The sequence below is a fragment of the Amborella trichopoda genome, chromosome 10 (genome assembly GCF_054954075.1).
Source record: "Amborella trichopoda isolate Santa Cruz 75 chromosome 10, AtrichopodaSantaCruz75HAP2 v2.0, whole genome shotgun sequence".
Taxonomy (NCBI): domain Eukaryota; kingdom Viridiplantae; phylum Streptophyta; class Magnoliopsida; order Amborellales; family Amborellaceae; genus Amborella; species Amborella trichopoda.
The window spans coordinates 38978870-38999298 of record NC_142345.1 but is presented as its reverse complement, the minus strand read 5'-3'; the positions used below and the strand labels follow the sequence as shown (position 1 = coordinate 38999298).

The window sequence follows — 20429 nt, the reverse complement described above, 5'->3', positions numbered from 1 at the left end:
GTGGGTTTTGTTGGGCTGTACTTGCTTGTACGCTCTAGCTAAAGCCTCGCTTGTTGAGGCCATGGCTAATGTTGTGAGACAAACTCATGAAGAAGAGCTGGTGTAGAGAGAAACATATGAAGAAGAGTTGGTGTAGAGAGAAACATATGAAGAAGAGCTGGTGTTTGGCTCCATTGTTGTTAGAGATTGGGATTTCAATTTTTGGTTCCCTTGATTAGGGTTTATCTACATTTATATCTACGTTTAAGAGAGAGAAATTAATCGCAATCGTGGTACATGATTTTATCCACTTATTCTTAGAGAGGGAGATCGATGAGAAAAATTAATGGAAATGGTGGTACAATGATTTTATTCACTTCGTTTTAAAGAGGAGATCAATGGCAATGGTGGTACAGGGATATTATGCACTTTTGTTTAGAGAGGAGATCAATGACATTGGTAGTACAATGATATTATGCAGTTTTTTTAGAGAGATATCAATGATAATGACGGTACAGTGATTCTAGGCACCTTTCTAAACAATTACACTTATTGGTAATTACGGTACAGTGATTCTAGGCACCTTTCTAAACAATTACACTTATTGGTAATTATGGTACAGTGATTTTAGGCACTTTTCTAAACAATTACACCTGTTGCGAGAGAGAGAGAGAGGAGGAGGTGGGGGTCATGCATCTAATAAACCTATTTTAGAGAGAGAGGTAATACGGAGAGAGAAATGGCTTGGGTCAATCACAGGGGAGAGAGAGAAATTAATGGAAATGGTGCTACACTGATTTTATGCACTTCGTTTTAGAGATGAGATCAATGGCCATGGTGGTACAGTGATATTATGCACTTTTTTTTAGAGAGGAGATCAATGGCAATGGTGGTACAGTGATATTATGCACTCACTTTTAGAGAGAGATCAATGGTAATGATGTTACAGTGATTCCAGGCACTTTTCTAAACAATTACACCTATTAAGAGAGAGAGAGAAGACGAGGTGGGGTCATGCATCTAATAAACCTATTTTAGAGAGAGAGGTAGTACAGAGAGAGAAAACACTTGGAGTCAGTCACAGGCGGAGAGAGAAATTAATGGAAATGGTGGTACAGTGATTTTATGCACTTCGTTTTAGAGAGGATATCAATAGCAATGGTGTTACAATGATATTATGCACATTTTTTTAGAGAGGAGATCAACGGCAATAGTGATGCAGTGATATTATGCACTTTTTTTTTTTAGAGAGAGATCAATGGAAATGATGGTAGAGTGATTCTATGCACCTTTCTAAACAATTATACCTCTTGAGGGAGAGAGACGAGTAGGTGGGGGTCATGCATCTAATAAACCTATTTTTGAGGGAGAGCTAATACGGATAGAGAAAGTGTTTGGGGTCACTCTGGTGGGGAAAAAGAAAGAGGGAAAAGTCCGGGAGATACATGTGAAGAGAGCTAAGATGAGTTTAGAAAGAGTTGTCATTCTATAATTTGTTTGGATAAAAAAAATAGGATTGAAGAGGGTAAAGTTAGATAGGGTATTAAAAGATATAAAACATAGGATTTTTATAACCTAAGATATGTGTTTAATCTTTGGGTGTACGGAGATATGAAACTTAAAAATAGAGGATATTGAGATATTTTTCTTAATTTTAAACTTAAAAATAATCTTTTTAAAAAATTGTGATAAAATAAATTAATTGAGAGGAACATCTTGCTATCGAAACTATCTTATTTTGAATCCTCGGGACATTAATGTCCATTTACCCCCTTCCCCACCAAAATGTAAACTACTAAAAAAAAAATTAAAACAAGAAAAGTGGTGAGCCCCCAAAGACCATGGTATTGTTTAATAATATGTGTGGCATATATATCCATTCCTTGTGTCCTGCCCTTGCAGGTCCCAAGGGCTTCAAACTCCTACAGCCATGAATCTCCATTCCTTAGAAACCCTAATTGGGAATTATTTCTCAAAGGCCCCAAAAAGAGCTGCACTCTTACTGTCATCAATCCTTATTCTCTTTGCTGTCATTCCTCTCTCCTTCTGTATCAAAATTCCTTCTTTCCTTTTGATAAATTCTACTCTTTGGGGCAACAACATAAGAGATTCTACTGCTAACGATCTTGGGGCCTTTAAAGAAACCAGTAGAAGTTGTGATATATTTACAGGAGAATGGGTTCCTGACCCAAAGGCCCCTTATTACACCAACACCACATGTTGGGCCATTCATGATCAACAAAATTGCATGAAATATGGAAGGCCAGACACTGGGTTCATGAAATGGAAGTGGAGACCAGATGAGTGCGAGATGCCGGAGTTCAATCCGTCGGAGTTTTTCGAGACTGTGAGAGGGAAGTCCATAGCTTTCGTGGGCGACTCGGTTGCGAGGAACCATATGCAGTCCTTGATTTGCCTCTTGTCCAGGGTAAGCCTTAGCCTCAACCAAGGCCTCACATTCTAAGTAATCTGCACTTTTTGTGTCACTTTTGTTGGTTTGTTGGATAGTAAGCCAGGAAAGAACACAAACACACAGAATCTCTCTCTCTCTCTCTCTCTCTCTCTCTCTGATACAGAAATGCGAATGCATATGTGCAGATGCACATGCATACAACATTTGCATGCGTGTGAGAGAGCATACACGTGTGAGTAGGATGATATGTTTATTTTGAATAGATTGTGTGTTCCTTTTGCTTTACTCATCGAGTCCTTTTTTAGGTGTTAGGCCCCCAGCAGTTGCTAGAGAAGCTTCTATAATTTTGCTTTGAAAAGGACCTTTCAACTATTCCATTTAACTCCTTGGTTCAAAAGTTATTGCCTGTATGTTTGTGTGTTAGTTCTTAGGTTGAAAGAGCTGCCTTTTCACTGTGTGTGAATGTGTGTGTGAGATAGAGAGAGAGAGAGAGAGGGAGAGGTCCTACACTTACATAACGAGATACTAAACACCTAAATACACACCTCTAGCAAACTCAATTAAGTTTTTTCTTTTTTATTTCTTGAAAATACTTATCTGGTTATTCTAAAGTAGATCCTAAATTTTTAATTTGAGAAATACACTTGAACATTCCTATGGAAGGAAGTAAATGTACAATATGCTCCCGCAGCGGAGATTATACCTCATATCTTTCTTAATCCTAAATCACCATTACTTTAGGCGTGCTGTACTTATATCTCTTATTTAGTATCATTACTCTAGGGCGTGCTGTACTTCTCTCTTATTTAGTCCAATTCCTTGAAACGGTATCCTGCCAGTATGGCACTTGCTTTGTTTAGGATTTGTCAAACCTGGCTCTCTTTGCTTACCTTTTCTTTTCATTTTTAGTCATTGGTAGGTTGCTGGGTTACCCATCCTTATTATTTTATGGAAAAAGGATGGGTAACCCAGCACCAAAAAATACCAAAATAATATATTTTTTAATTTTAAAATTTGATTTTTCTTTTCATATTCATGATCAAATTGGCTAAATGATAAATTCATAAAAAAATTAGAGAAAAAAAAACCATATCTAAAATGAATTTTAGAGGGGGCCACATGTGTACAAATGAGTTGGCCGACTCAGAAACCCATCCTTATTTTGTAGCATTGCAGGAAAGAATAATATTCAAAACGTTTTATGCTTACCATGTTCCTAGACACACGTGTAGCATTACTTTCACTTTCAAATTTAAATGAATAAATGGTAAAGGGCAAAAAGATTCCATTCCTACGAGGAAACCAAATTAGGTTGTGAAGCAGAAGACCTAATCCCCCAAAGAGAGTGAACAAATATAAACAAAGAAACTAAATTCACATTCAATAATCTAAACTATCATGATACCTTCACGTCCAGTAAGTATCCAAATTTCAGATTGAAAAGATTTACCAAAATCAGAGAGAAAGAGAGATACAAACATGTGAAGAATTCAAATTTCCAGAAGATAGAGAGGTACCAACACGACGGAGAGAGAGAGAGAGGCACCAACATGTCAAATTATTCAAATTTCAAAGGTACCAATATGAGAGAGAGAGCAGTGTTAGAAAAATCGAATCGGAACGGTTAACCGGACAACTGGACATGGCTTGGAAGCGGTTCAACCGGCCTAACCAGTAAACCTGCAGGTTCAACTGTTCTAATTGGGCAAATCCTATCCGGTTAAACAAATGTTAAAAAAAATACAAAAACAAACCTAATACAATATGAAAAGTATATCTAAATAATGATTAAACAAAGCACATCCAAATGAAGTTGAAATTTAATTAAAAAAATGAATTTTAAATAATGGATTTTTACCCAGTGGTATTTTTGAAATTTTTTAAAAAAGATGGAAAAACGTAAAAATAAATATTAATGACCAAAACAATTGCTAATTTTTGCCATATTGATAAAAATATGTTTTAAAAAATACATTACAAACAAAATCCCTTATTTTTTAGAATTTTTTAGAATTTTATAAATTTTAGATTTTATTTTTTAAAAATACCTGGTTGATCATCAATACCGACCAGTGGCAGATTCCAATCTAACCGGGCAGTTACCGGTCAGAACGGCCGGTTTTTCCAACAATGAGAGAGAATTTTGTATATCCGAAAGGATGGTGAGCATATGAGGATGAAGTTAGCTTTGTTTATCACTGTTTCTTTTGACCGTGTTGTTTGGGATTATATACCTAACACACTTGACAGGCGACAGGCTAAGAGATAAATCAACTGTAATCCGACTCCCCGACTCCCCGCCAACCATGTTTATTAAAAACTAATCACGTGTATCCGTATTTTGATTGGCATGTAGAAACAGTACATTGAACAAAATATACATGCAATGCAACTAACAATGTAGATGATATTAAAAAAAACCAACGTATTATGAAAAAGAAATGTTCAGCCGACCTCAAATAGTTTGGATAAAGCTTGGATTTGGATAAAGCTTGGATGATGATGATATACAGTCCATATTTATGGAGAGGTCTTACAACCCTAATCAATTGTCCTTTGATTCATAATCTACATTTGAGGGCCATTGATTTAGATCAATGAGATTAAAATCAATTCTTTTTTTTTAGGGGAGAACTACCTATTAATGGCGTTGTCCATTTCTCCTATGTTGACCAAAGCCCACAAAACTGAATTTTTGAATTTTTTTCAAAAATATTCAATTTCACCTTGTGATCAAATCCAAATTAAGAAAAACCACATTTTGGACTCTTACAATGGTATATCTGCTTGCTATACAAACGGACAGTAATAGCTGTTGGAGCAGGAAGTGCCGTCCACCAAATCGATGGCTTTCGGTGCTTCAATCAAGACAGCAGAAAAGAGCCCTTACAAAACTCCCTTTCTTTTTATAGAATTGATTTTTGGAGTGACTAAACGTGATCTAAAATATTTTCCGATAAAAAAAGAATCTTCCTAACTATTATTTTGGCAGGCTTGATCATGTATCGTAGCTGAACAAGTCGAGCATCTAACACTCCCCCATATACTAAAATCTTAATTTCATATAAAACACCTAAGTAGAAATTTTTGCTAGGAAGCATGTGTACATATTCAAAATATTGAATTAAAAGAAACCATTTAATCTTCCATTAGGAGGATCGAAATAGAATCCTCCTGTTCCATTTTTCAAGACATTTTGGCCAGAGCTTGCAGAGATCTCCAGCAAGATAGCCAGGTGATTTTAAGTTTTATTTTAGCAAGCTTGACTGACCAAATGAATGGAGAAAGACAATGGGATGCGACACTATTTCTGTTCTACGGGAAACTACAGCAATACTCCCTAGCGCATGTTCGCGTGGGATTCTTTGGTTCATCAATTTCACCATATTTGAACTTTCTTGGATGACTATCACTATGCAAAGGCATTCATGTTGCTTGTGACTACTACCTCTCTCTATCTCTGATAACCATTCTTAACTTCTAACATCTCTAGGTGGAGTACCCTGTGGACGCCTCCATTGTCAGTGACGAGAGGTTCAGGCGTTGGTTCTACACCACCTACAATTTCACCATTGCTGCCTTTTGGTCCCCTTACCTTGTCAAATCTATGGAAGCTGACCCTTTGGGCCCCATGCACACAGGGCTATTTAACCTCCATCTCGATACCTTTGATGACAATTGGACAGCCCAGATCGAAGGATTTGACTATGTCATCATATCTGCCGGCCATTGGTTCGTTCGACCTATGGTCTTCTATGAGCAAGGCAAAGTCGTTGGGTGCTTCTATTGCAAACAGAAGAATATCACAGACTTGGGCATATACTATGCCTATAGAAGAGCCTTCAGAACAGCATTCAAAGCCATTAATGGGCTACAAAATTTCAAGGGTACAACTTTCTTGAGGACCTTTGCCCCTGCGCACTTTGAGGGTGGTCTTTGGAATGAAGGTGGGAACTGTATAAGAACCAAACCTGTCAAGAGCAATGAGACAATGTTAGAGGGGATGAGCATGGAGTTGTACATGATCCAAATTGAGGAGTTTAGAGATGCAGAAAGAGTGGCTCGAGAGAGAGGGCACAAATTTAGAGTTATTGACACTACCCAGGCTATGTTAATGAGGCCTGATGGCCACCCGAGTAGGTTCGGGCACTGGCCTCAAGAGAATGTGCCATTGTACAATGATTGTGTGCACTGGTGCCTTCCGGGTCCAATAGATAGCTGGAACTCTTTTCTACTTGAAATGTTGAAGACGGAAGTTGGGAGGACACTCTTACGATGACACCTGCAGCACTTGGGGAGAGAGACTGAAACAAATAATCACCAAATTGGAATTAGGAGTCACAAAAGTTCAGAATGGATTTGGAAAGGAGAAAGATGAAAAAGACCAGAATGGCTTTGGAAGAGAGAGTTTAAAACCATGAAATTGGATTTATATGGATACATTATACAAGGAAAGATTCCAGGAATTAATTTAGTGTTGTGTGTTTGGTACAGGATATCTGTCCAAATAGTCATAAATGTAACGGTGATGTATTTGTAACATCACCCTAATGTGTCTCATTATATCGCAGTTGAAGGCCTAATTGGGATACTTTTACATGCAAATAATGGCCTACATTACCATTTGCAGACTGTCCCCCATTTTGTTGGTCAGTAAATAATTGATATTTGTATATTCTGCAGTGAATTGTACCAGAAGATACCAAATATTTGCTCTCCTATTTGTCTACATATTAAAATGACCTTGAGAGCTGTATTGCTTTGTTTCCTCTTTTAACCAAGTCAATGACATAAATGCCCTCAATCTCCCTTGACTTAACTGGTCACTAAGTACTAATAAAAAGTCCATATTTATCCCTGACAATGGCTGTCTCAAGTATTATAGAAAATCAGAAGAATATTTCCATGTTATTAACAAAGGCCAGTAGGCTGCAAATGCCTAAGCCTAACGAAACACCTAAAAAGCCATTCTGCAAGACCACTATTCAAAAGAAAGAGACTCAACACAAATAAATCAAGAAGACTGAAAAACTAGACTACTCAGGACTAGTAAACTCCACCATAAATCTTGATGCCCCCAACTCAAAGCCTCCTTGGCAAGAGGAAGTAAAAAGTGCCACCATCTTCAAACTTAGTGGAGAAAACTTTATCACTAACTACTTAATGGTTTGGTCAAAATTTCTAGGACTCCCCAGTTCATTGTGGAAAGAGAGGATCTTTCATTCCACCATCCACCGCAAGAGGCCTATCAAAACTTAGCCAAGGATAACCCTTAAGATCAATTTTTGGTAGCCAATATACGAATCTCAAATTGTAAAGCCTATGAAAAGAGTTAGTTTCAAAAAAAAAAAAGTCCTCTCAAAAGTTCCCATTTTGGCATCAGACCACAGAAGCTTCATCCAGATATTTTTCCTGAGCCTTTGAAATCATAAGGAAACCAGCAGTTTGATTTCCCTTGGCAAACCATCTAAACCCATGAATGTGTTACAACTCATCCAACTCCTCAACAGAATCAAGAACCTAGCTCCACTAAGTCAGTAGTGGAACCCTCAGAGACACAGGGATGGGACCCAGACTCAACCAAACCTAAAGTTATTAGACCCAAACCCAAACCGACCCAAACAAAAAAAAAAAGCTTTAAATATATTTAAATGTTATGTTAAACATATACCTGTATTATTTCAATAATATACTAAAACAATATGGTTATATTTATGTACATATTAATTAAATATTATTAAAATATTATATTAAACAGTATTTATATAGTATCACTATTCGGGTCAGGTCTACATGAACCCAGACCTGTTATTTGGACCCAGACCCGACCCACCGGATCCAATTCTTGAACCTATACCAGGACCCAGATCGGGTCCGAACGATTAGGTCCCGGGTCGGATCCGGATTTGAAAGCGCTCCTCTAGCTGCAAACCTTCTTAGCTCTTCTACACAAAGTTCCTCGCTATGGCCGACAAATCTGCAAGTCATGGAATGATGATATAAGGGTTACTAAGAAAACTGCCAAACCATTAAAAGAAGGTGGGAAAGATGAAATTGTCCATTCTCCTTCGAATCCTACAAAACAAGAATTCATAACTTGGGTAAATAAACAAGTTTGGCAACACTTTTTAAGATGAAAATCCACAAAAAACAGAGCATTTTTGTTTGAAAAAGAAAAAGAGAGCCTATTATGGAACATTAATACCCCATCACCAGTTAATAATGTAATATCTTTTTACATTGAAAAGTGATTTCCATTTATTCATTGCAGGAGTACGAAAAATTGGCACATAAAAACGAGAGGGGTAAGCAGAGATGTTCACAATAAAGTACGACGATTACAAGAAATGAAGCAACACAAAAACCAAAAGAGATACCCTTAAGCCTACACAAACTTTGGTTGAAACCAATGGTTTAAAAAACGGATCGGTGACCCGGATCGGGTTTCTAAAAAACCGATCTGGATCGAATAATCGACGATCCGGATCGGGAATCGGGTGAATCGGTCAGAATAAAGCTTAAAAAAAATCCGAAAAAATTATTAAAATTCATTATAAATATTATTTTTTAGGAATTCAATAAGAAATGAAGGTACTCCATTAAGAATTTTCATGTTTTTGAATGAATATGCGAATATTGATATGTTCTTTCCCTGCATGAACCGCCATTCAGCATTTAATGTACATCACATAAAAGGATAAACATAATCATGGAATAAGTATATCAACATACATGGACTACAATAAAGCATAAAATTAGTAACATATGATCTAAAAATAAAATGATAGACGACGTTATTGTTCTTCTTGGTCACGCTGGTGCCATTAATTGAATTCGTTTAACAATTCATTGATTCGATCTAAAAACGAATTATCGATATTAGCAGGCATCTGACTATTCCCAAATCCCTGAGTGTTAGTGTTTTGTTGTGTTCCTAATCTAAAATCCCCGAAGATTGTCCATCCTTCATGCTCACCTGCACTATCGTGCTCATCCCTACACTGTTGCTGTTGGGACTCGATATGTGAATAATATGGCTGGGATAGGGTGGCCTCAGAATCATCATCTCTCTCATTTTCTCTTCGAATAATATGGATTAAAAAAAAAAAAAACAAATTTTCAAAAAAATCGATCATGGATTAAAAAAAGAAAATCACAAATTTTCAAAAAATTCTATCATGGATTACAAAAAAAAAAATTGATCATGGATTAAAAAAAAAAAATCACAAATTTTCAAAAAATTCTATCATGGATTAAAAAAAAAAAATCACAAATTTTCAAAAAATTCTATCATGGATTACAAAAAATTCGATCATGGATTACATAGAATTCGATCATGGATTACATAAAATTCGATCATGGATTACAAAAAAAAACAAACCAAAAAAAAAAAAAAATTCAATTGTTGATTACAAAAAAAGAAAAAAACAATTCGATCATGGATTACAAAAAATTCAATCATGGATTACAAAAAACTCTATCATGGGTTACCAAAAAAACAAAAAACAAAAAATTCGATCATGGATTACAAAAAAAAAAGCAAACATTTCGATCATGGATTACAAGAAAAAACAAACATTTCGATCATGTATTACAAAACATTCGATCATGGATTACAAAAAATTCTATCATGGGTTACAAAAAAAAAAAAAAAAACAAAAAATTCGATCATGGATTACAAGGAAAAAAAACAAACATTTCGATCATGGATTACAAAAAATTCGATCATGGATTACAAAAAATTCTATCATGGGTTACAAAAAAAAAACAAAAAACAAAAAATTTGATCAGGGATTACCAAAAAAAAAAAAAAAAAACAATTCGATCATGGATTACAAAAAAATCGATCAAGTATTACAAAAAAATCTATCATGGATTACACACACACACACACACACAAAAAAAAAACCGTACGGGACTCGCCGATTCAATGTACGGACGCGCCGATTCCGTACAGTGAATCGGCGAGTCACTGTACAGAACAGAATCAGACGATTCCCGTTTTTTCGGCGATTCGATCCGTCCATGGCGATTCCCGAGTCAAACCGGAACACTGATCGAAACCATAGTTATTGGAAGCCTGGGAATCGCAAAAGGTTGCAGCCACTGATGCCCGCCACAGCAGTCTACCAGCTTTCGGCCAAGGGGGAGAGAAGGCTGACCAAAGGAGTTGGGGAACATCGGGTGGGGTTACCCACTGCCACTGGAAACGTTGGAGGAGTTTGGCCCAGAGGGAAGGCGCCAGCTCACAATGGATGCAGAGATGGGCATTGCTTTCCTCTTCTGCAATACACATAATGCACCTGTTGGGGATTTAGAGTCCTCTCCTTTGTAGCAGATCCATTGTGAAAGCTCTCTCGGAAGAGACGATCCAGTTGAAGATCTGGATGTTGGGTGGAGATTCAACCCAATCTGTTCAGCGACTATCTCCATTTGCAAGCTGAAAAGGATTTTGTCTCATTGTTTCACATGAAAGATGGGACCACTAACTAACCTTGCTTCTTGGGTCAGAACATGTTGGATTCAAGTAAATTCTTTTTGGTTCATGAATACATCGATTTTAGGAACAAACTCATAATTCCAGGTGTAAATTGAAATTTCACTGGCCAGTTTACCATCCCAACCAAGTAAAGTCATGTCAAAGTCATGTTTAACAAAGAGTTTGGCAAACGAGTCGACACAATGCCAAGCTTGGTTATGATGGAGACTTGGCTGACTCCCTTGAGTCATGTGACACTACAAACTCCACTAGGGTGGGGCAAATAGGCAGGTTTATTGGATTCTCCATAGATGCTAAAGTGCATTGTTGTAGGACATGATAAGGTTTTCTCCACTCCCTAGGGTTTTTAAGAGCTGAGAACTCATTTAACATTAGAATACAATTTATGTGTGCTCTTATGCATAATCAAACAACACCCTTTAGATTTATTATTTCTTGTAAGTCAGACATCACCAGGAAACCTCAAGAAGTAAACAAAAGCAGCAGTTCCTTGAGTCACTGTAAGACACATAACAGTTGGTTTTGGAGACAAGAGCAATTTTGGGAAACTTGGTACACAATGATGCAAGGAAACAAAAACAAGGGAAATTACAATCAACAGCACACTCTTTCCTCGACATATTTGCATCTCTCCCAATCAGGTGCAATTTAATTGTTAGCTTTATAAAATAAGCAGGACTTTGCGTTACCTTTCCAAAAACTTTCCCCAAAGTACAGCCCACAGAAACAGCCCTTTCTGTATCTGTACATCAAGGGGGCCGAGAATGCCTTTGGTCCCTCTCCTCAAAATGGAAACCCCAGCCTCTTCTACAAAAACCATCATCAACCTCTATCATCCACTTTCAAATTTTACCTCGTAAGAACTCCAAACTCTCTTGCTTGCCCTTTTTCCACCTCCACTACATAGGCCCTCACATTCTTTCTTCTTTTCCTTTAAATTCCACTTGATAGCAACTCTGGGGAAATCGCCCTATCACCTCCTCCACTTGGTCTGTGGTCCTTCTTTTGAGTGCTTTTGCAATCTAGTGTCACCTCTACAAATATTATTATCCCTTCTAATGCTTGGGGGGCAGGAACTCCCAAACAAACATATAAAAGGGACCTCTGATACACTTCTGCCTGCCCCTTTAACCCCTCCATCCTTACATGCGCTTTAAAGTTACAAGTAATCATGCGAAAAGACCCCAAAGATTGATTATCATAGAACAACAAAACACTTCAAATGATCCAAATAAAACGCAATGCAAGAAGGAATGACCATTTAAATAGAATTTTCTGTCTACTGAATCCCATATTTTTTTGAAGATAAGTGGCTACAAGATACATGGATGAGCATCTATCAATATTATATCACACCTAAATTTTTACTCTTTAGGAATTATAAATTGCAACCCATAACTAGGTCTGCTCATTCTCAATAGGATATAGAAGCCCATTAGCATCCACAGTACATGGATTCTAAGGAAAGAAGTAATTAGAAATGTCATTCAGTGTACGATTAAAGAATCACAGCCATCATTTTCTAAGACTACAGAAAACCAAAAAGTACTTTCCTTGAAACACCCAGGCATGTTCAAATAAATTTCTCCAATATCTCCCTCAATTCCAAAACGAAATATCGTCTCTCATAGTTCATCCTCTCTCAATTCTCCAACTCCTCCCCCAAATACATCGCTCTATTTGATATCACTCCACTCATGTTCAAATATTGATGAAGACAAAAGTAAATATAGGAGAACTTTTGCCAAATAACACAGAAACATTCAACATATCAGCTGCGAGAAAATTTCGTATTGGTATCAAACATAAAAGCAGTATCATGAAACCCCATCATTTATCAAGCAGAATTTATACTGTAGTAGCATTTCACACGAAATTCTTAAGAAATGAATACAAACCTATAGAACAACACACTCAAAATCAAATAGAAGTCGAAGAGAGGTCAAAACCTCAAATTAAATCAACATAAATGAACATCCAGAATTCCAGATTAAAGCCTGAAAACAATTTATTGCCAGAGTCCAAGCACGCAAAAGTAAGACCCTGAAAGATAAAAATTTCTTCTCCTGATAACTGAAAAACATGAAACATTCAATGGCTTCAACAAGAAAAGAGCATAAAACCCTACAAGTAAATCCATGACATACTAAAGTCCACATGTTATTCAAATATTATAACATAATCAACACAAAAGGTTCAAACTTCCAACCACCAATAAATAAAAACCAATTTAAGATTGATTTAAACAACTGAATAATAAGCTCACCATAGCATGTGCAGAACGACCTCAAAATGAAGCTTTCTCAATCCGCAGATACACCATATACTAAACCCTAACATAAAATTGAAGCAAAACGAGAGAGATGTACGTGTAAAATTTTGCAGTAAAGCGGGAAAGAGAGAGCGTTAGCTAACAGAGAAGATGGAAAGAATGTCGATGGAGAAATTTAAAGGGAAAAGTTTATATAAGGTTGCAACCTTAAATTGTAGAATTGCAGACGCACCACAAAAATCTATCTGAAATTTGAATGTTGTAAAACCCTCGATCATCTCGACGTCGATACGCATGAATATGAAAAAAAGAAAGTTTTTGTGTCCCGAAAATAGTGCAGGTTGCTACACATTTTTGTAGAATGTTATCTATTTGATTTTAACTTTTTTTTTTTTTTTAATTTAAAATTTATAATTAAGCATAAAAAAAAAATTTAAAATAATACTAAATATTTTTTACAACAAAATTATATATTATAATAAAATTTTAAGATACACCTTAATTGGATTGTTTAAGGTTACAACCTTATAAAAACCGCAACCAAACTTAAATCCTAAATTAAATCAATTGCAAACGAAATGTACCCAAAGAGACCGTATACTTTTAGTATGAGGAAGGCCATAGTCACTATCCATAATATTTTAAAGGAAAATTATAAAAAGAAAAACAAGTTCTTTTAAGTTTTTTTAGTACCTAACTTTTTTTCAGTACCTAACGTTCTTTCGGTTATCGATCCCATGTTATCTATCCAGTACCTATGTATCCCATGTTATCTATCCAGTACCTAACTTTTTTTTCCAGTATCCAACCCCATGTTATCTATCCAGTACCCAATCCCATGTTATCTATCCAGTATTTTTTTTTTTTTTTTAGACTTTTTTCTCCTAAACAAGTTTTCTATTCAAATACCCCAAGGGAAAAAGTTCATTTGAGTTTATTATTATTATTATTATTATTATTATTATTATTATTATTATTATTATTATTATTATTATTATTATTATTATTATTATTATTATTATTATTATTATTATTATTATTATTATTATTATTATTATTATTATTATTATTATTATTATTATTATTATTATTATTATTATTATTATTATTATTATTATTATTATTATTATTATTATTATGGAAATGCTATTTTCATATACAAAAATCATTTTGACCAGATTTAACATTGACTTTTACTGGAGCACACCATCAATCCAGTAATGGACTGCCCTTTGCAACTGCCTGACCGCACTTTACACAATGCCGAAGTCTACTGCCAGATCACACCTTACACACCCTATTGCCAGACCACATTTACACAGTATCAGAGCCCCTATTTTGGCATGATATAAGAGAGAGGCTCCGGTAACGTAAAAGTAAGTGAAAGTAGTTTAGGTATTTTTTTATTTTTTATTTGGTTGGGTATTTGTGTAGAAAGTCTATTTTGAAGAAAAAAGTAAGGGAGTAAGTTTCATATTTTTTTATTTTATTTTATTTTATTTTATATTTTTTCCGTATTTTAAATCGGTTGGTTGTGAATATGCCACTGACCGGTTAAAGTCCAAAAAAAAAAAAAAAAATTGTAACACCCTAAACGATTATATTTAAAAGCTAAATGTAAAAAAAAAATTGTAACACCCTAAACGATTCAATTTAAAAGCTAAATGTTGGAAGTAATTGTGGCCTCTTTGTATAATGATAAATGTTCATAGTATACAATCCCGAGAAAAAAAAAAAAAATGAAGTATAGACGTATACTGCCAATGTTCCTTTGTGACGGAGGTTTCAGTGAATCCCCTTGCTCATCTATTTATATTTCTCCCTCCAAATCATCTTACCAAATTTAGAGGTTGAATATATCGGCGTAAACTACATGAGATTATCTTTCAAACAATTGTTTTATACAAAATACGGTCCAGAGGTATAAAGCATTCATCTTAAAGATGGATGTAAATAGGTGGTCCATCTAAAAACAATTGTAACTAACGGTCTAAATGTTTTTTTAATATAATTATTATTTTTAGTTTTCATTTATTTTATTTTTTATATTCATAATCTTCATGTTAAAGAATATACAATTTCTAAAAACTAGGATCAAATTATATTTAATATATGTATTTATTTCCAAGCCCATATTTCTACATGTGCAGGCATGGCCGCATGGTAACGTGTCCTTGTCTTTTAATGGGAAATTTACATTAATATCCATCATAATTAGTGTCAGAAAAAAAATATTTCCCCTTTTCCGTATTTCCTTTTTTTTATAAAATATCCCTAATCCAAAACTAATAGTTTTGGACCATTTTGATTCGTTATAGCATGTATTCTTGTTTTCTTTTTTTTTGATAATGTTACTAAAGCTTTATTAATCAGTCAAAAGTTACAGCAAATTAGAAAGGAAAAACATCTTAAATAAACAAATTCTGCATAAACACCCCTTGTTTTGCCAATCTATCGGCAATGTCATTAGCCTCGCTATACACATGCTAAAATGAGATTTGGATACCCTCACACATATCCATAATATTTAGCCATTTCCTCCTCAAGCTTCATAGTAGCCTGGATTTCTTATTGCATCAATTTATCACATTCAGATAGTCCCCTTCAACAATACATGACATTCTGATATTCTTCTGACTCACAATCTGAACTCTACACTCTAATGCATCCAATTCCACTTCATTAGCCGTTACCTTCCCACAAGAGCCAGCAAAACAAAAGATCACCTCTCTAAATGCATCTCGCAAAATTCTTCCAACTCCAGATAGGCCTGGGTTTCTTAATGAGCTTTCGTCTAAGTTAAGTTTGATACTCCCTAACATAGGTAAGCTCCACCTACCTTTTGGTCTTACTTTCATTACTTTCATTATTTTTGAGCATGCACTCAAGCCAACAACTTTGATCGTACATCATGTAATAGATCAAAGGGATCCAAAAAGTTCTGGACCGCCTTGATCTATACTTATGTAAGGAAATCAAAGCGGTCCAAAACTAGTAGTTCTAGAACACCGTGTTCCTTACAATGACCGGTTCAAGAGTAAGCTCTGGATCGCTTTGATTCCATTCTATCGGTCGTCAACAACTAATGAGCAGTTCTAGTTCCTTAGCATGAGCAATCTGGAACTACCAATTCCAAACTGCATTGATTCATTACCATGAGCATTCACGAAACCACTTCGATTCCTTATAATGAGCGATTCACAACGTATAGATACCAACAAGGGATTTTTGGAATAAAAGTAAAAAATAAAAATAAGCCTCAAATGTAAGATATGAGATGTTTTTTAGTGCCACAAAAATTAGGAGATACTAATGTATATTTTTGTTTTTTAATTCCGACAAAGTTTAAATCATTTGCATAAATTCCTTATTCGAAATGCTAAAATTTGGGGATTATACAATAATTCACAAATATTTTTTTCACAATTAAAAATACAAAATTTATCAAAATACACCTTGTTTACGGGCCATTTGACAATATACCCATTTTCAATTATCATCCATTTATTATTAATTTTGACAGGATTTTCGAAAATTAAACAAAAATATTAATAAAATAGTATCTATTATATATAAAGCACCACTTAGGCTGGTACATATGTGCTGCGGAATAAAAATTGCTCCCCTCTTAGTTATATTAATACCTTAGAAATAGGGTTTAGTCATTTGTTATAGCCTTAAAGATGAAAACTTAAGAGAATATAATAGTGTGATATAAGAGCTTTGAATGATCTAATATATGCACCGTACTATACTTATATGTGCTTCCTCATGTACATACTCTATCCAATCTTGGATGTTAAAAAAAAATCGAAATTTAATTTTTATGCCATATGTTCTTATGGTGGATTTCTAAACGTTCTACCTGGTATGTTTTATTCCCATGTCATTTTTTATTTATTTATTTTTTACCAAAAAATCTCCTAGTTTGGAACTCTCAATTCGAAACTACTCACCGGAATTCTAATGGGCAGTTTGGAACTAATAGCTCTGGACCGCTGTGATCTGCCCTTCAATTTGTAATGTTTCTAAGCAGTAAAAACTAATAGCTCCAAATTGCTCATTGTAAGGAATGAAGTAGTTGGACACAATTAGCAACTTAAAGAATAATAATATGTCGGTAAACCAAAATGACAGTAATACATCAGTTTTTGCTCTGGCAAAAATCAAGTGACAAATACATATTGCCAAAATTTAGGTAGTTTTAAATAATTGTAAATATTTTGGATTTTGCTCAAAAAATTAGAGTGAAAAAATTGAGTATAAAGATCACAAAAAATAATAATTATGATATACAGTTATTATACAGATGCATTAAAGTTATTGAACAATAATGTTGTGTTCTAACCTAGTATCATTTAGGGTAACACTTGACAAATTTTTTTATACATTTTTATTATATACCACAACAATACTTACTATGTTGTGATGAAACAAAACATATGACAGATTTGCTGGGAGGATATAATGGCAGAACAGTAACAACACCAAACACAGGAACTGCATTAGTGAATAATAAAAACTATAGCCCAATGTATAGGATTTCTATTAGAAGGAAAAAGAAAAGAAAAATACCTTCAATGTAGGATTGCAACTAACAAAAACACAAACGCCAAAAAATATGAAACAATGGTCCATCCAAATTATTGCGTTGTGCATACCAATAAAATAACAAGAAATGCATAAAGAAAGCAACAAAATGCTTAATAAATATTGGAACCTCTCCTTGAATTTCTAGCTGCTTAAATTTTTTACTATGAGTAAATCTCTCTCTTGTTCTTTATAATGATGCTCTTGATTTTTTTTTTAAAAAAAGAAGATCTTTCATTGTGTTATTTTTCCTCTAACTCCATCCATTATTTGACATATATGGTTGTTTTACGAGATTATTTTTTCTGGAATACATTGCGCATGTTTTTTAAGATGATTTTTAAGGGAATATGTTAGTCAAAGAATATATGGACTTTTGCGTTAAATCAAGATTCTGAATTAATTTTATTTTTAATGCACTTATCTCAAAGTCAAAATTGAAAAGTTTTCTGAAAAAGATAAAATATGGATTTATAACGATTCCACTAAAAAAAACATGATTTTTTTTAAAGATCTTTTGAAAACTTGAAGATCTTTACGGATTTAAAATTTAAAGATTTTTTTAAAAAACTGAGTTTTAATCAAAGACTCGCTAACTAGGGTCGGAACTAATAGGTTTGAACCAACCACTATAAGTTCTAAGCTACTGAATGGTCTACAATTTTCCTTGCAATGAGCAGTTTGGGACTAATAGTTCATTGAAGCTTTGATTCCTCGGAATAAGTAGTTTAGATTCCTTACCATGAACAACAAAAGGGCATTTTGGAAAAAAATGCAAAAACATCCCAAAAAAAAATAGGACATGAATAAAAATGTAAAGGAAAAAGTTTATATAAGGTTGCAACCTTAAATTGTAGAATTAATGTACACATCAAAAATCTAACGGAAAAGGTTGTTTGATGTTGGAAAACCCTTTAATTGATCATCTCAGCATGAGATGTATGACTATGAAAAAAAAAAAAAAAGATTTCAAGTCCTAAAAATATTGTATCTTACAACACATTATCTGGACAGTCCATTTTCAAGATTTTCATGTGATCTACTTGATTTAAACCATTTTTTAAGTTTAGAATTTTATAATATTAGAGATGAAAATAAATTATTAGTTCTTCCTAAGAATTCTTGACAACTGAATTACAATTTATGATAAAATTTGGAGGCCAACCTTACTTTGATTGTTCAAGGTCGACCTTATGCACCCAAATGTAAAATACAGTGGATAGTTTTTAATGCTTCTAATAATAGGGATATTAGCATCAATTTTCTTATAAATTTTGTAACTTCAACCCTTTCTATTGCATGGGAATGGACGGCCTAAATAGTACACACATGCACCAATAATTGGAGACTATTTTAGCCGTCTATTAGGACAATTTTCTTTTCAATAAAGTTTATGATAGGAATATATTGTATCTTAAAGTTTTTAGCATTCTATTATGAGAATTTCCTTTATAATAAAATTCATAATAAGAATATATTGTATCTTAAAGTGGGTCTTTCGGTCATATTTGTTTATATTTCATATTCTTTGGCTTATTTTAAAGGGTGTGGTTTCTATAAGATTGCAACCATAAACAATCCAATTAAGTCACACCTCTAAAGTTTATCATAACATTTAATTTTGGCCAAAAACATTATTAGGATTATCTCAAAATCTATTTTAATATCTAATTATAAATTTTAAACTCCAAAACTGGTTAAAATCAATTAGATCTATAAATATATGAAAATCTTGAAAATGGACGGTCTACATAATGTATTGCAAGATGGGACTCAAAGTCTTTTTTCTTTTTTTCCATATTCCTACATCGCAATATTGATATGATCAATTAGAGGGTTTTTCAAACATTAAAAAAACCTTTTCCGATGAATTTCTGAGGTGCATATGTAATTTTACATTTTAAGGTTGCAACTTTATATAAACGTTTTCTTATTTTAAATCATGTCTTTGAGAATCTATCTTATGAAATCCATGTATGTTTCACATGAGAGAAAGTGTGCAATTTACAAAATGGAAAGGTTTCTATACTTCCCCTACAACATAGAAGATCTATGCTTCCCCTACCATCCAGCCATCCAATTTTGATCAAAAGAGCTACTCACCGTTTGATCTTAGATCTGATGTCTCAAAGTATTTTATTTTTATTTTTTTTATACAAATTTTATGAATATAAAATTTGGTACACGCCATCTTTTCATTGGGGCTTACCTATAAAAAATATTAAAAATAAATTTTCGATAAAATATAATGACCAAAATACCTCTTGAAATTTTCAAGAGTATTTTGGTCATTTTATTTTATTAGAAATATTTTTTTTATATTTTTCACTGGTGCGAGTTTAATAGAATATTGGACATACAAAATTTGGTGTCAAAATATTTTATAGAAAAAAAATGAAAAATAAAATAGTGTAAAGATGTGACATTGTGATGGGGGCAATCTTAACCCTCTATTCAGATTTGACGGTTAGATAAAGAGAAATATATAAGTTTTATGTTGTAGGGGAAGATTTCCAAAAGGCCTCACAAGTTTCTCTAATCAAAACTGCATCTTGAAAAGATGAGGACCATGCTCATCTTTGCAAAATTGGCCCTTCTTAGGGAAGAATGTCACGCAACTAAATAGTTCTCTAATACTTTCTAATCCTACTTTGATCCTAGTTAATCTAAGTAGT

General features: G+C 34.0%; 1 protein-coding gene and 1 long non-coding RNA gene across 7 annotated transcripts; one reads left to right on the top strand and one right to left on the bottom strand.

Annotated features, from left to right (window-relative positions):
- The first annotated feature begins 1551 nt into the window (after positions 1-1551).
- Positions 1552-7099, top strand: LOC110007221 (protein trichome birefringence-like 19). Its single transcript, XM_020666966.2, has 2 exons — positions 1552-2407; positions 5886-7099. Exons 1-2 carry the CDS (start codon positions 1910-1912, stop codon positions 6669-6671), a joined length of 1284 nt encoding a protein of 427 aa, XP_020522625.1. The 5' UTR covers positions 1552-1909; the 3' UTR covers positions 6672-7099.
- Positions 5437-13545, bottom strand: LOC110007222 (uncharacterized). 6 transcript variants are annotated; one of them, XR_016041995.1, is made up of 5 exons: positions 13371-13545; positions 13159-13225; positions 8198-8369; positions 6494-6696; positions 5437-6363 (listed from the first exon to the last, which is right to left on the bottom strand). It is a non-coding gene; the product is annotated as an uncharacterized LOC110007222 (long non-coding RNA). The 6 variants fall into 6 exon arrangements; XR_002280884.2 differs by having other exon boundaries at positions 8198-8467; positions 13371-13544; XR_016041996.1 differs by having other exon boundaries at positions 8198-8467; positions 13397-13485.
- Positions 13546-20429: the final 6884 nt, after the last annotated feature.